Source organism: Dromiciops gliroides, chromosome 4 (genome assembly GCF_019393635.1).
Source record: "Dromiciops gliroides isolate mDroGli1 chromosome 4, mDroGli1.pri, whole genome shotgun sequence".
NCBI classification, from domain to species: Eukaryota; Metazoa; Chordata; class Mammalia; order Microbiotheria; family Microbiotheriidae; genus Dromiciops; species Dromiciops gliroides.
The window spans coordinates 231,960,501-231,976,802 of record NC_057864.1 but is presented as its reverse complement, the minus strand read 5'-3'; the positions used below and the strand labels follow the sequence as shown (position 1 = coordinate 231,976,802).

Sequence of the window (16,302 nt, the reverse complement as noted above, 5' to 3'; positions counted from 1 at the left end):
GGACATATGAAGAAAAGTGAAGCATGAGAACCTCAGTGTCAGATATGAAGAGAAATTGATACACAGAGATAAACAGAAGATTCAGTCAGAGATAAAATCAGAAATGGGTCTTGGGAAGGGACAGAAGCTGTGGAGAAGGCTTTCCCCTGGGTGGAGGAGTGGCTCATGGGGTGGGTGGGGGAGGGAAGGAGAGAGGAGAGGAAAGGAGAAAGCCCACGTGCTATGGGGGTGGTGGGAAACAATGAAGCCTTTGGCGATTATGCCATATCCACCCCCCAGCTTCCCAGCGTGTTCCCTGCCGGGTTGGGGCAGCTATGGGGGTGGGGGGGTGAATGGGCCCCTTGTCTTTGTGCTGGGCTCAGGCCAGGCTCCTAGGGCACACAGAGCCTGTGCCAGGCTTGGCAGAGAGCCTCAGCTTCTCCCCCTCCCCTCCCCCAATCCCAACCGTGTTCAGACCCCTTGCTCCCTGTTTCTACCAGTTGCCAGCCTTAGCCACTGTCCCAGGACCTGCCCCCTTGAGGAATTGCCCCTGGCCTCAGACTGTCGGGAGGGGAGATACTATCTATTTAAGGGGAAAGGGGTGCCTAGGTTTCCAAGGGTTTTTGGACACAGCCAAGGGCCAGAAAGCCAAACAACAGGGTCCTGAGGTGGGAGCAGGGATGATTCAGGGGCTAGAGAGCAAGTGATTCATCTGAGCTCTGGGAGAGGAGTTGGGGGAAGGGGACAAATACTTGAGTCCTAGGAGGCTAAGAGTTAGCAGGTCTCATTGGTTTGAATCTAGATTTAAGTCCTGCAGTCAATTTTTCCACCTAGCCCCAGAACTAGTTTTGAGAAATAGGGTAGAGATTGAAAAGGGGACACAAGGGAAAGTAGAGTAGGATATGGGGGACAAAGGACCAGGAACTAGGGACAAAGATAAGTATCAAGTGTAACAACTGGGAGTAGAGACAAGAAGGGAGACCTAAGAGATGGGACAACTGGGTCCCAGAAGGAATCAAGGACTAGAAGTGAGGAGTCAAGGTTAGAGGCCAGGGTTCCAGGCAGGTTCTCACAATGGGCTTAGAACTCCCCCATCTTGTGGGTTCTAAGGCATCCCTCCCCCTACCTAGTCACTCTGACTCCTCTCCCTGTGGGGGGGGGGGAGAAAGGGAAAAAGAGGTGGGGGAAGGGTTACACTCTGAATTTCCCTATTTCTTTTCCTATTGGTGTACCTCTTCACCTTTCTAACTTTTCTGGTCCCGACTAGGGCTCTGACTAGTGCCAGTGTCCTTGCCCCATACCAGCTGCTGGCTCTGTTATCCCCCCTTCTTCTGGGTCCTAGGCTGAAGAGGGTTGGACATGTGTTTGTCCTGGCTATATCGTCTTTGGGAGAAGTTTAGGTGCCTGGTGAGTTTTGAGCATCTTTATTCCCTTCAGAGTCAGGATGTTCTCCCTGTTCCATGATTTCAGCGTTTCTCAGTATCCTTTGACCCCTTGACTGCAAGATCTCTCCCCACCTTCCATGCTATGAGAAGAGGGAAGAGTTTGGGGGCAAGTGGTGTGGTGGGGGTAGGGTACCCATGGAAATGGACCTGAAGAAGAGGATATGAACCTCCCTCTCCCCTTCCATATTTTTCCCTATCTCTATTTTCCTTTGTTGTTATTTTTTTCTTTTTCGACTGTTGCTATGTTTTGTCTCACTTTCCCTTATTCTCACCCTAACCTGTGCCCCTATTCTTAGTTCCTCCCTTGGACAAGATCTGCTATCCAGCTTTCTACCCTGACGATCCCTGACTCCAAAGGAAAAGTGTTAAAACAGATGGGAGAGGCAAAGAGGATGGTAAAGGAGGATGTGAGGGACCAGTCAAGAACTCTGCTTCAAATGCCCCAGACAGCTATGTATAATGTCACCGGTTTAATGGAATCCTTCCTGCATTTTGGCAGGAAGTTTGGGATGGGAAAGGTCAGTATCCTTGTCTCCATTCCTTTGGGAAGTGAGGTGTATATATGGGTATTGTTTTAGGTGTTGATGGGGGAATCCTGTCATATATGACCCTGGGCAAGTCAATCTGCCTGTTTCCACAATTCAGGAAGGTTAAGGTCCTCTACTCTTTCCCCAACCCAAATAGGAATAGATCTTGTTTTGTTTTAATTTTTAAACTTTTTGGGGGGGGGGCGCTGGGCAATGAGGGTGAAGTGACTTGCTCAGGGTCTCACAGCTAGTAAGTGTCAAGTGTCTGAGGCCTTATTGAACTCAGGTCCTCCTGACTCCAGGGCCAGTGCTCTATCCACTGCACCACCTAGCTGCCCTATTGTGTGTGAGTGGTTTTTTTTTGTTTGTTTGATGGTTTTGGTTTTGTGTTGTTTTGGTTTTTTGCAGGGCAATGAGGGTTAAATGACTTGCCTGGGGTTACACAGCTAGTAAGTGTCAAGTGTCTGAGGCTGGATTTGAACTCAGGTCCTCCTGAATCCAGGATCGGTGCTTTATTCACTGCACCACCTAGCTGTTCCCCCAAATAGGAATATAACATTTTTTTCTCACTGTAGTTATATGCTTCTCCCCTCCCCAGATCTAGACAGCTGGGTAGTACAGAGAATAGAGCCCTGGGCCTGGAATCAGAAAGAAATGAGTTCAAATCCAGCCTCAAATAGCTTACTAGCTATGTGATCCTGAGGAAGTCACTCTATTTGCCTCAGTTTCTTCATCTGCAAATTGAAGACAATAATGGCACCTACCACCTCCCAAGGTTGTTTCCACTATCAAATGAGATAAATGTATCTTGGCACATAGTAGATACTGTATAAATGTTAGCTGTTATTAGTTGTTTCTGGGGCAGCTAGGTGCTGCAGTGGATAGAGCACCCGCCCTGGAGTCAGGAGGACCTGAGTTCAAATCCGACCTCAGACACTTAACACTTACTAGCTGTGTGACCCTGGGCAAGTCACTTAACCCCAATTGCCTCACCAAAAAAAAAAAAAGTTTTTTCTTCCTGGGCTGTGCCCCATTCTTTCTCCCCTTCTCTTTCTCCTGTACAGACTACTACTTCACGGCCTTCTTCACTGGGGCTTCCACACCATGTAGATTCAAAAGAGTCAGAGATGCTGAGGGATCTCTATGCTGTGCTTTGGACAATGAGGGAGCAGATCCAGGAGCTAGTCCGACGGCAGGAGAGACGGAAGCAGCGGCATTCCCGACTCCCTGCCTGTACCTCTTCAGCTCGAGGTTCAAAACAGGATGCCCGTAGTCCCCTCTAGAGGACCCCAGACCATCAGACAGCCCCCTCTCCTCTCATGCGGACCCCCAGCTCCGGAGAATGGGAGGCTTGACAGACCCCTGGTTGGAGGATCATGGCAGCAGGCAGGTTGGAGTGTGTGCAGAGTTCTTTGATTTCCTCTGGTGAAGAAGTCCAGGACGGGTTCTGGAGTCCCTCAGACCCCTTGGGATGACAGAAGGGTGGTGCTTCACAGTGTTTATTCAAATTAAGCAGTGTCCTGAATTAAATGAGAGATTTTATTCTGATCAATTTTGTTTGCTTTGTGGGGAATGGGGTGGGGCAGGAGTGGGAAGGAGTCCCGGAGTTGCAACGGGGGGGGGGGGGGGGGGGGGGGGCCAGACTGGATGTTTTGGGTGGAGGTCCAACCTCTTCTCCTCCCAACATCCTCAGTCCTTTTAGTCATTTTCTGCTGGGGTAGGGAGAGAACTCAACAGCTGATGGTTTGGGGGGTTTTGTTTGTTTGTTTAGAATTTTATTTTCCCAGATTTCATGTAAATACAAATTTTAACATCATTTTTTTAAACTTTGTGTTCCAAATTCTCTTCCTCCCTCCCTGTCCCCCAAGAACTCAAGCAATTCAATATAAGCTATACATGAGCAGTTATGCAAAACATTTCCACATTAGCCAGGTTGTAAAAGAAAACAGACAAAAACAAAACTTCAGATAAAGGAACTAACAAAAAAAAATTATTCAGAAACCACCAGTTCTCTCTGTAAATGGACTGCATTTTTCATAAAACCTTCAGAGTTGTCTTGGATCATTGCATTAACAGCTGGTGTTTTGCATTGTCCGGGGAGCTCTAAACACCTCTACTACCATTACTACCCCTACCCCCACCCCTCCTCCTCCTCCTCCTCCCTGTCCTCTCTGTCTGTCTCTGTCTCTCTCTATGGCTGGCTCTCTATCTTTTTGTGTCTGTGTCTCTCTCCCCTCCCGTCTCTCTTCCTCCCCTTCCCCTCCCCTCTTTTCCTCTCTCCATACTTCCAGTATGTGAAGAAGGGGATGCAATGAGCTTGGGTGGAGTGAGGGACTGAGAAGCTGAATTAGGTTTAGTGGGTACCCTGAGAAATCTGTGTATAAGGGAGAAAAGTTGTCAGGTGGAGTCCTAGGACCTGGAACAGGAATGGGCGCCAGAACAGAGAGGAAGAGAGAGAGAACTGGACTGTTTCTGGAGGGGAGGTGACTTTGGGGTCCATTCCAGAGAAGTCATGGTATCCTTGCATATGTGTGCATGTGTATGTGGAGGCCGAGGATCTAGAGAACTTTGAGTTCAGCAACCCTGCTGAGAATGGGAACTTGGATAAATTCATAAACCAGATAATGTCTCACACACACACACCCCACCAAAAAAAAAAAAAAGTAACCCACCACATCACCTGTCATGAGCATACTGTAGTAGACAGGAGCAGAGAGGCTATGATTTAGTATTTACCCATACTCTGGGGTTGAAAGAGGTGGGGGAAAAGGAGCAGGTTAAGGACTGAAAAAGGAGTGGTTCTATGCTGAGATCTACTCTAAGATTAATTGGGAAGGGGCCTCAAGAGTGCCTAAGTATAAACCCTAAGAGAATGAAGATCTGCCTGGGCTCCACAAATAGGTCAGTTGTTCTTTTCATCTTGACCAGAAGGCAGGGGCTAAGACTTACCTGGAACTGCAGAATTTGAAAGAAGGAACCTCAGAAGTCATCTAGTCCAACTCACACACAAAAGAGAACCTCCCCCCCCAACACATTCAACAAATGATGATCCAGCTTTTTCTTGAAGACCTCCAGAGGCAGCACATTCCACCTTTGGACAGCTATGATGATTAGATAGTTTTCCCTGAAATCTAGCCAAAATTTGCCTCTTTTGCAACTTCCACTCGTTACATCTGGTTCTGCCCTCTGGGGCCAAACAGAACAAATCTAATCTCTTCACCTGGAGGACCATTTGACAGACCTTCTATTCCCTTCCCCAAGCTACAGTCTTCTCTAGGGTAAATACTCCAGTTTCCCCAACCAATTTTGAAATTATACAGTCACCAGACCCTCTTCAACATCCTAGTTCCCCTCCTCTGGACATTCTCTAGTTTATGAATGTCCTTAAACTATGGCACCCAGAAATAAACATAAGACTACAGATGAGGTCATCCTCTCTATTCCTGGAAGCTATGTATCTCAATTCACCACAAAATCACATTAGCTTATTTTTTTTTTGGACATCACATGGCTGATTCAGATTGAGCTTATAGTCCCCTAAATCAATCACATCTTTTTCAGAACTGCTGTCTAGCCACACCCCTACTCTATCTTGTAGTTGTGAAGTTGATTTTTGTATGCTCAAATACAAGCTCTTCAATTGATCCTTATTGAAATTCATCTTACGACCTCCAGCCTGATGCTCTAGCCTGTCAAGAGTCCTTTGGAGTCTAACTCTGGCATCCAATGGATGCCACTATACTCCTCCTCTTCCTCCTCTTCCTCCTCCTCATCATCAAGAAAATAATAATAGCTAACATTTATATAGCATCCATCTAGCTATCCCTCTCAGTTTTGTGTCATCTGCTTATATCCAACTCATTGATAAAACTACTACCTAGCCCAGGGCCAAACACAGATTCCAGTGGAAATTCCTGCCATGTTGACATGGAACCTTTAACTGGCAGTTTTGAATGCATTATCATCTGAAAGTATCGTCTATAATCTATATCTTCTCCATAAGAATAGTAAGAGAAACTTTATCAGAAGCTTTGCTCCCACAGCACAAAATATGTTTTTCTAGCTATGACCTGTGCTTGATGAGACCATGGATCTTTCTGATCACCACTTCTTTAGCTAGATTTTTGCTAACCAACTAATGATCTGTTCTAGAATTTTCCCAGGTATAAGAAGTTCACTGGTTTATAGTTTGCCCACCCTGTTTTCTTCCCCAACTCCCCCATCAGAACATTTGCACTTCTCCAGTCTTGTTCTCTGTGATCTCTCAGATACTATGGATGGTACCTCAGCAATAACATCTTCCTGTTCTTTAAAGTAACAAAAATGTAATTCACCTGGGATAGGTGAACTTGGGTTCCTCAAGGGCTTCTCTTAATATTTCCTTATGTGTCTTGGACATCAACTCCCTGTTAGTCATTTTTGTTCTGTCATTTCTAGTGCAAAGGTCATTCTATTTTGTAGGGAAAGCAAACAAACCAAGAACAGAGCAGATTTCCTTTCTCTCTGTTGTCATTAATATCCTATCCACCCAAAACAAATGTCCTTACTTTGATCCCCCTCCCCTTTCTCCCATTATAGCTATAAACAAACAAAAACCACAATCACTCCTTTTGTTTGTTCTTCATTGCCCTGCCCCAGAAAGCTCATTATTGGAGTAATTTCATTATTCTTTAAGATCTCATAAGTACCCTATCTTATCACTATCTTCTTTTCAACTACCATTTGTGTTTTGTCTTTCTTATTTCACATTTGTATTGATAGTGCCTGGCACATAGTAGACACTTAATAAATATTAATTGATTATTGACTGATTCTTAACTTCCCTTTCCAGTCTCAACTCATTCTCAGCTTTAGCATTTTGACACTACTTTATAGAACCATTTATTTGCTGTTTACTAGTCTAATTTCCATCCTCTGTACATTCTTTTAAAAAACCTAAGTTGGTTGGTGAATTCCCTGTGCATCCACACCAGTCTTTTCAGGCAAGATCTAGACTATGGGGGGGGGGGGCGCAGCTAGGTGGTGCAGTGGATAGAGCACCGGCCCTGGAGTCAGGAGGACCTGAGTTCAAATCCGACCTCAGACACTTGACACTTACTAGCTGTGTGACCCTGGGCAAGTCACTTAGCACTCATTGCCCCACCCCACCCCCAAAAGATCTAGACTATGTTCAGGTTTCCTCGAGTGATTATTTTTCCCCAAGGTGCTCATCATTTCCAGCCCAGCAACTGGTTCCTCCTTGTTAGGCAAAATTAAATTCAAAACAGAATTTCTCCTAGTTCCTCTTTTGAAGGATGAAATTATTATTAGGGCAAGTCAAGAAAGTATTAGTTGCTCTGCTTTTGTTAGAGAACTCCAACAGGTGTCTGGATCATTGAAATTTCCCCTCACTCGTGTATCATGCCTCTGTCCCAGACTTCTTGACTGTTTGTTTACAAAAATCTTCATCCATTTCCTAATGTACCCTAATGACAAAATAATTTTTTATTTCTCTCTACATTGACCTTCACCTTAGTATTCTGTTATGCTTTCCCTCCTAGTTTCTGGATTTCTTGGCATGAATATATTAACTTTAGGTATATTACTCCATCCCTACTCCACTTTTGCCTAATCGTTCTTTTGAACACTGTATGTCCATCCCAGAGCCATGATCCAGGCACAGGTTTCATCCCACAAAGTCTCAGTGATACTTATAAGTTTGGATGTGCCTCCTTGCATTAAGATCTCCAGTTCTACTTTATTACCTAAAATTTGGGCATTAGTATACAGACATTTGAGGCCATGAGTTTTCCTACTTACTCCTTTCTTGGATTTTGTCTCCTGTGAACCCTAGTTGATGTTTTTCTGACTTCAAATATAGTCAAATTTTCCTCAATCTCTCTAGAGTTTTGCCAAATTTCTTCTCCCTAAATTCAACCTCTGACTTTACTAATCCAAGTACTTTCAAGTCACCTTTCCTTATGATGATGCTGATGATGTTCAAGTCTGCTCTTCTCCCACTCCTTCTTCCATAATCTTTTTCTATATAAGCCAGAACAGAACCCAGAGAGCTGTAGGTCATTCCCCACCTGCTGCCCTAAGTAGAAAGAAGGTCTAGGCCTAGTGAGGCCCATAGGTATAAAATATTTTGGTAGATAGCATATAAAATCTAGGTTGTGATAGAAGTCATTAGTTTGTCTTCCTTAGCTTTGGACCCATAAATTGCCACAGTTATTCCTCTAGGGGCAGCTAGGTGGCACAGTGGTGACCTCACTGGCCCTGGAGTCAGGAGGTCCTGAGTTCAAATCCAGCCTCAGACACTTAACACTAGCTGTGTGACCCTGGGAATGTCACTTAACCCCAATTGCCTTAAACATCCGGGTCCTGGTATATATCTGGACCCCGGTGGCTCTGGAGAAGAGAGTGAGGCTGGTGACTGCACAGCCCTTCCTCACTTAAATCCAATTCACTGCAAGTCATGACATCACATTCCAGATGTCATGGTCTTCTTGGAGAACAAAGGACAAACAACACTATTCCTCTAACACTCCTCAATCTCTTCCCTTCTGCTTCTAATGATCTCACTATCTCTCAATGATTAACTTTATGCAGATGATTGTCAAATCTATTTATCTAGTCCTAATCTCCAGTCTTGCATCTTAAACTGTCTATTGGATATCTCAATCTGGATATCTCATAGACATCTTAAACTCAACATCTTATTTCCATTCCATCTTCATTTAACTCCATTGGTAATTTAATCACCATATTCCCAGTCACCTAAACTCACAACCTAGATGTCATCCTCAATTACTCACTCTCTACTCAAAGGGTTAGCCCTTTGTATCCAAGCAGCTGCCAACTCCCATTATTGTTAGCTTCACAACATCTTTCATATATACCCCTTTCTCTCTTCTGACACTGTCCCCACTGTGGTGCCAGTCATCATTTACATCTGCCTGCACTACTGCAATAACCTACCTCAGGTCTTTTCTCTACTGAAGTCCTATTCACTATTCAGTTGTCAAAGTGATCTTCCTAAACTTCAAGTGACCTCCTTGCCCCATTTTAAAAATTTAAGTGGTTCCATGTTACTGATAGGATCAAATATAGAATCCTCTGTTTGCCTTTTACACTTCTTCTAAACCTGACCACTTCCTACCTTTCCAATATTTTTATACCTTACTCCATGTATGTGTGATCCAGTGACACTGGCCTTTCTCCTCTTCCTCACACAAGATATTCCTGTTTTGTTGCAGTACCTTTTTAGTTTTCTGTGATTTATCAACAAACATCTATTGTGGGTATAAAGTAAAACCATTTGTTATAAGATAAGCCATTTAATGAGCAAGATTGTATTTCATCAAAACTTGTTTTCTTTTGTTGAATTCAATACAATACAATTGACTGAAACACTTCAAGTTTTGAGATTTGGGATCCAATTAAAACTTTTCTCTTTTCCTTAATTGGCAAGAAGGATTTTCTTTTGCAGAACATTTACTTAAAAAGAAGAATCTTTAATTGGGCAAAGAAACCCTAATGGAACCACAAAGGACTTAATGCATTGATGATAATAATGAGGATCCAGGAAGTCAAATAAATGCCCTGAATGCCAGCAGATTTTCTTTCTGTGGAATTGTTTCCATGTATGAGGAAACATTCTTTCCCTGTAAATCCTTGGCCTGCCTTTAGAGTAAAGCAACATACTGAAGTTCCAGTCATCTATATTGAGACAAATCCAACCTTTATGGGTCCAAAGCTTATCCTTGATGCATATTGGAAGAAATATGTTGGAAATCTTTCAAGATCTCTATGTAATATACTGGAACTAAGTAATGGCTTCAATGCCTTGCAATATTCATTGACAAAGGGACTTTTGCTATAGTCCTTATGGTTCAGTACATATTGCTTGTGATTTACTTCTTTCAGTGAACTGTGGTCATTACATAGAAAGCAAGGAGATCTTAACATAGGCTTTCAAGATGCTTTACTGAATAGAACCATAACAAATCTATCTGTTTTTAGTGAACACATTCTTGAAAAGGATAAGCACATTCAGGCTGGAATAAAGTAGTTGACATGGAACTCAATGTTTCATTTCAATTGGAATAAGGAATGTTAATTCCATGAATAAAACTAAGTGCAATGAGGAAGGATAGTATGAGGTACTTTCTGTTTTGTTGGAGTACCTTTTCAAATTCTCCTGATTAAACAATGAATATCCACTGTGCACATAAGGGGAAACTGTTAATGAAATTTAATGGGCAAGATTCTATTTCATCAAGACTTCTTTTCTTTCCTTGAATTCAATATATTAAAATAGACGTACACTGTTTTAGTTTTGAGGATTTGGGGTCCAATTCCTTTATAAGGTGTAAATTGCCTTGTGCTTCAGCTGATGTAAAAAAAAAGGGGGGTAGTAATCATGGTCTCAAGGTTAAGGCTAAAATAATTTTAATTAAAAAAGATATACAGGAACACTATACTATGTGTCACTGATATTATTCTATATTATTTAAGAGAAGAAAAAGAAATGGAAGAAATCAATGTGAAATGAGGTAATAAAGTACCTTTTTTGCAAATGTGAAAAATGACTTAATAACGAATATCTTAGGGAGATTCAATGCTCCACCTCCTTTCAAATTCCTGACTCTCCCCCACCCCCCACTCCAAAGTCCAGTTTTCCTTCTTGATGAGATTAAATCGAATCTCTTCATCTTGGTCAGACCCACCCCAAGTTTGCAAGGAAACTAGAATAGGGAAGCTCATTGTGTTCTACTCAAGCTTGGGTGGAGACAAATCATTTTCTCTAGACAGGTAGCCTCTCCATCCAGGGAGATGTTCTTGTATAACTCTTCATTTTAATATAGCCTACCTCCAAATTACATTAACCAATTAAATTTGATTGCTGTTTGATGAAACAATTACTGTTTCAAGAGTATATAAGCTGTGAGCCCCACTGCCATGATTGTCTGTGGACTAAGAGAGATGGCTAGTGACTGTCCTTTTATTAATAATCTTCTGGCCTCACTAATAAAATGATTAAATTACTCAGAAACTATTTCAAATTTTTAATAATCATAAGATGATAATATTATATGTTGGGAAAATACTAAAGATTCAACTAAAAATAACCAATAATTTAATTAAGAATTAACAATTAAGAAGTTTAGCAAAACAGTAGGATGTAAAATAAAGCCATGTAAATCATTAGCATTTTTAATATATCACCAACAAGAAATAGCAAGAGATACCCTGCTTAAAATAATTGTAGGCAGTATAAAGTACCTGAAAGAATACCTGAAAAAAGAGACCCAGAAACTATGTGAACGTAATTGGAGAAATATTAATGGTTCATGAGTAGGCAAAGCCAATATAATAAAAATCACAATTTTACCTAATTCAATGCCAACCCAATTAACTTACTAAAAAATTATTTTACTGAGTTAGAAAAATTAAGAAAATTAAGTTTGGAAGAACAAAGAGTAAAGAATTTCAAAGAAACATGAAAAAATGTAAAGGAAGGAGGTTTGGCAATACTAGAATTCAAGCTGTATATTATAAGGCAGTAAATATCAAAACTTTCTGGTACTGACTAAGAAACAGAAGGGTATATCAGTGAAACAGAATAGACATAAAATGCACAATAATAAATTATAGTAACCTTTTGTTTGATAAATGTAAAGATTTAAGTTTTGGAGATAAGAATTCATTATTTGGTAAAAATTGTTGGGAAAGCAGTTTGGCAGAAATTGGGCATGGACCGATATCTTTTGGGGGTTGGGGGGCTTTGAAATGCACTTAATATTTTAAATTTTAAATTATATTTTCCCCCAATAACATGCAAAAACAAATTGTAATGTTTGATTAAAACACTTTTTTGAGGTCTGAATTCTCTCCCTCCCACTCCACTCTCCCCCTCACTTATAAGACAAATAATTTGATATAGGTTATACATGTGCTGTCATGAAAGGTATGACATGTTAGTCCTGTTATGAAGGAAAATATAAAAACCCCAAGAAAAATAAAGAAAAGGCATGCTTCAAACTGCATTCACACGCCATCAATTCTTTCTCTGGAGATAGATAACATTTTTCATCATAAGTCCTTCAGAATTGTTTTGGATCATTGTGTTACTGAGAACAGCTAAGTCATTTGCAGTTGATCATAAAATATTGCTCTTATGTATACAATGTTTTCCTGGTTCTGCTTATTTCACTTTGCATCAGTTTATGTTGTCTTTCCAGGTTTTTCTGAGAGCATCCTTCTTGTCTTTTCTTATAGCACAATAGTAGTTGTAAAAAAAATTTTAACTATAACTGCTAATCTGAAAAACTTAAAACTGTGTTAGCATCTGAAAAATTATAACTAGCTGAAAAATTATATCTAGCCCATAAGTCCTGCCGCAGTCACCATTTATTGTAAAAATTATATTATCTAGGTCTTAATCTGTGAACTCCTTGCTGGCTATCTGACTGCTTTTAGCTGGTAAAGCTATAGTTGGCTATTAGCTGCCTAAGTCAGTCTACAAGAGCAGTTTAAAAATTCCCCCACTGCTTTTCCCAGACTACAAGAAAAAAAAGATTAGGAAGCCTTTTTCAATTTCACTAAATGGGTTTATTTATGAGAACCAATTTAGAAATAAGAATACAGGAAAGTAAGATATACAACCTGAAACCTTGGCCAACAAACTCTGCTGCTTCCTATCCCCCTGTGTGTTTCTTGCTCTGTGGGTGTGACTTGGTCGCTTTGCTACTACTGCCTGTGCTTACAATCCCAGAGTCACATCTCCTTTCTCGGTCTAACTTCTTTCTCTGTAGCAACTTCAATACCTTTTCGCTAGCTCCCCTTTTCACTGTCAGCCCCTGAAACTTTCTCAGTCCTCCTTTCACTCTTTCACTCTTCGTGTGAGCTTTCTCTATAATGTTCCCACTCTCTCCCTACAGTTCCTGTAGCTTCCCCCTGCATCTCCTACCTACTGACCTTTTAGTCCTCTTTCTCACCACATCCCCCTTTCACTACCCTGGCTCCTGAATATAAACCCTTCTTTCTCACTGGATCCTTGGTCCAGGCCGTGCCCACACACACACACACACACACACACATACACCAAGCTAATTCACTAGCTGCCCCAGGCCTCGAGGAACCCTGTGCCAGGCCCTCTGGAGCTGGGGGCTGGGCAGAAGAAGCTGGGGTGTTTCTGAGGTTTTTTCATGTGCATCCCGGATGAGCAGGGTGTGGGCCCGTGAGGCTTATATGCCTGGGGAAGTTTCGGGGAGACTAGATGCTGGGGGAGGGGTGGCCCGTTGGAGGCCAATTTTAGCCTTTCACATAGTCCATCGCATAACTCGTTCAGCCATTCCCCAATTGATGGACATCCTCTCAATTTCTACTTTCCTGGCCTGTGCTCCGGTCAATGAGTGAGTGCAAGCACTCTTTTTGGCCCTGAAACTGTGACCAGGGTCCCAGCTCCTTTGTAGTCACAAACTCTGGTTTGCTAGTGCTCCTCTTTGCCCTGGAACTAAGACCCAGGATTGCAACCCAGATGCAAGTATGGGCAATGCAACAGAGTCCTGTCCCTAGTACCAGAAAAGAGACTCCTATAATCTCCTTCTGACCAGTTGTCTGATCCCCTCACCATCTGTGGGCTAAGAGGTCTGGAAATTGCCACTGCTGCCACTAATTCCCAAAGCCTACTGCTAGTTTTCTGGTGCGTGGCCTGCTCTGCTCCACTCTCATTCTGATGCAACAGACCTTTCCTGACAACCTTCTAAGTTGTCTTGGGTTAGAAGAATGCTTCACTCTGTTCTTTTGTGGAATCTGCCACTCCAGAATTTGTTTCGGGGCATTATTTAAAGTTGTTTGAAAGGGCTTGGGGGAGAGCACAGGCAAGTCCCTGTCTTTTCTCTGCCATCTTGGCTCTGTAGATCAATATCTTAAACCATGTTCCAAAATAAGGTTCAAATGGAAAAATGTTCACATGGATTATTTGTGCCCAACTTGTAGTAGAGTATTTCTGAGTTCATATTGGTCTGGTTGGCCACAGTCAGACATACTGTAACTTGACTCTAACATAGTGATGTCATTTTGGTCCTCTTCAAGAACAAAGGACAGCAACCAAGCAAATGGATACATTATCTAAATATAAACAGAGATAACACAAGAAAATTAGAAGAATATGGAACATAATACCTATTAGACTCATGGATAGGAGATAATTTATGAAGTAAACAGCAAAGAGAATTGTAAACTATAAAATTAATAATTTAGATTATATTAGATTACAAAATTGTTGTACAAATAAAACCAACATAGACAAAATTAGAAAAAAAGTAGAAATTTTTTGGGAATTTGGGGAAATTTTTTTGTAGTCTCTTAAAGGTCTAATTTTTCAAAGTACTTTGTCAAATTTATAAGAATGAGTCATTCCCCAATTGATAAATGGTCAAAGTACATGAACAGGCAATTTTTTGCTGAAGAAATCAAAACTATATACAGTCATATGAAAAATGTTCAAAATTATTATTGATTAGAGAAATGCAAATTAATGCAACTTCAACATATCATCTTACACCTATCAAGTAAAACTCTGCCAACAAAGATTTTGAAAAGATGTCCTGGGGTGTGTGTGTGTGTGTGTGTGTGGTTGTGTGTGTGTGGTTATCCGGCAGAGTTATGGGGGCCACTTGAGAAATTAGAAATCCATTTTGAAATCATGGCCTAGTCATTTCAGTCCTGATATAACAGGCAGGAATGGCTCAAAATTTCTTGTAAGTTTTCAGAAAGGAAACTGAGGCAAGCTGTAAGGGTACCAACTCTTGTAAAAATCTATGAGTACATGGGAGTATGTTTTCAGATAGATCTAAGTGCAGGATTGGGTGTGGTGCTAAATTTAAAAAAATCTGTTGTCAACACAGTAGGAAGCAGAATAGGAAGCTACATATAGGTAAGTAAAAGAAATTGCCTTGAGCAGAGTAAAAGCTTTTCTAATCTCAACTTCGATTTCTGGTTACTAAGGCTCTGTATGTTTTTGTCTGCTTCTGTCCCTTTTTCTCTGTAAGATTTGTAAAGATTTGGGGGCAGCTAGGTGGCGCAGTGGATAAAGCACCGGCCCTGGATTCAGGAGTACCTGAGTTCAAATCCGGCCTCAGACACTTAACCCCCATTGCCCTGCAAAAAAAAAAAAAAAAGATTTGTAAAGATTAGTCTGTATTTTTTTTTTTTTGTGAGGCAGTTGGGGTTAAGTGACTTGTCTGAGGTCCGATTTGAACTCAGGTCCTCTTGACTCCAGGGCCAGTGCTCTATCCACTGTGCCACCTAGCTGCCCCTGATTAATTTGCTAGGTAGGAAAGCTACAGTAAGTAGCTGGAGTCAGGAGTACCTGAGTTCAAATCCAGCCTCAGACACTTAACACTTACTAGCTGTGTGACCCTGGGCAAATCACTTAACCCCAATTGCCTCACTAAAAAAAAAAAAAAAGAAAAGAAAGAAGGTATTGTTCTCAGAAGCTAGACTGTGAACTCAACATCTTCAAAACCAATGGATTTGGATGATGCCAACCAATCAGCTTGAAGCAGTGTGTAAGGACTGCCTCTGTTCCAGACCTATAAAAAGCTTCCACAATCAGCTTGCAGGAGAGTTCCTGATTGAAGCAGGCTCGTGGCAGAGGATTTGAGGAAGAACCCAACCAGGCTGGAACTCTAGACTAGATAGGCCTTTTCTTAACTTTCTGAACTCCATGTTAATAGCTGTATGCTTTAATAAATGTTTAATGCCCAAAGACTGGTGCTGAAGCTTCTTAAGGTGACCACAATTTAGATTTTAAACATCACAGAAGGAAATTTTCTTTTGGGTATGTCAGTGAAATTATACACACACATATATGGAGTCGATCATAGTAAAAAGGATGTGCCTAAAGGAACTCCTTTGGAAAGACTCCTCATAGCATGGGATTAGAACTCCCCATTTGGCCAGGGACGACAAAAAGGCAAGTTATTAAATTCTGTGACATCTGATCTTGGACAGCTAAAAATTCAGCAGGGGAATTATTATGGCCTAGGTATGGCTCTTTTAATTATCAGACATTATAAGATTTAAAGTTAGTTCTAGGTGACGAAAATCCTAAACAATTAGATCATTGCTATCTTTGGAGCAGGTTGACAGATACAGCCCCTAAAACTCAGCCATCCAATGGCACATGCTCAATTTTTCCCTTAGCCCTTTACCTGACTTTAGCTGTTTCCTCTAGTACTCTTTCAACTCCTCTTCTTTGATCTCACCTTCTAGCCTTCAAACCTGCCTTAATCCCTTCCTACCCAACTCCCTTGTTTTCTCTGCCTTCTTTCTTCCACCCAACTACTTCAGCCTGTCAG

The 16,302-nt window shown here is 41.5% G+C and overlaps 1 protein-coding gene across 1 annotated transcript; it reads left to right on the top strand.

The window, feature by feature from the left end:
* Positions 1-51: 51 nt before the first annotated feature.
* On the top strand, positions 52-3,488 carry C4H7orf61 (chromosome 4 C7orf61 homolog). The gene is made up of 3 exons (XM_044002516.1): positions 52-1,386; positions 1,721-1,942; positions 3,016-3,488. Exons 1-3 carry the CDS (start codon positions 1,339-1,341, stop codon positions 3,232-3,234), a joined length of 489 nt encoding a protein of 162 aa, XP_043858451.1. The 5' UTR covers positions 52-1,338; the 3' UTR covers positions 3,235-3,488.
* The last annotated feature ends 12,814 nt before the right edge of the window (positions 3,489-16,302 follow it).

Coding starts and splice junctions, on each gene's coding strand:
- C4H7orf61 (XM_044002516.1), top strand. CDS start 1,339: ATGTGTTTGTCCTGGCTATATCGTCTTTGGGAGAAGTTTAGGTGCCTG. Junction 1,387..1,720: donor GGGAGAAGTTTAGGTGCCTG/GTGAGTTTTGAG, acceptor CCCTATTCTTAG/TTCCTCCCTTGGACAAGATC. Junction 1,943..3,015: donor GGAAGTTTGGGATGGGAAAG/GTCAGTATCCTT, acceptor TCTCCTGTACAG/ACTACTACTTCACGGCCTTC.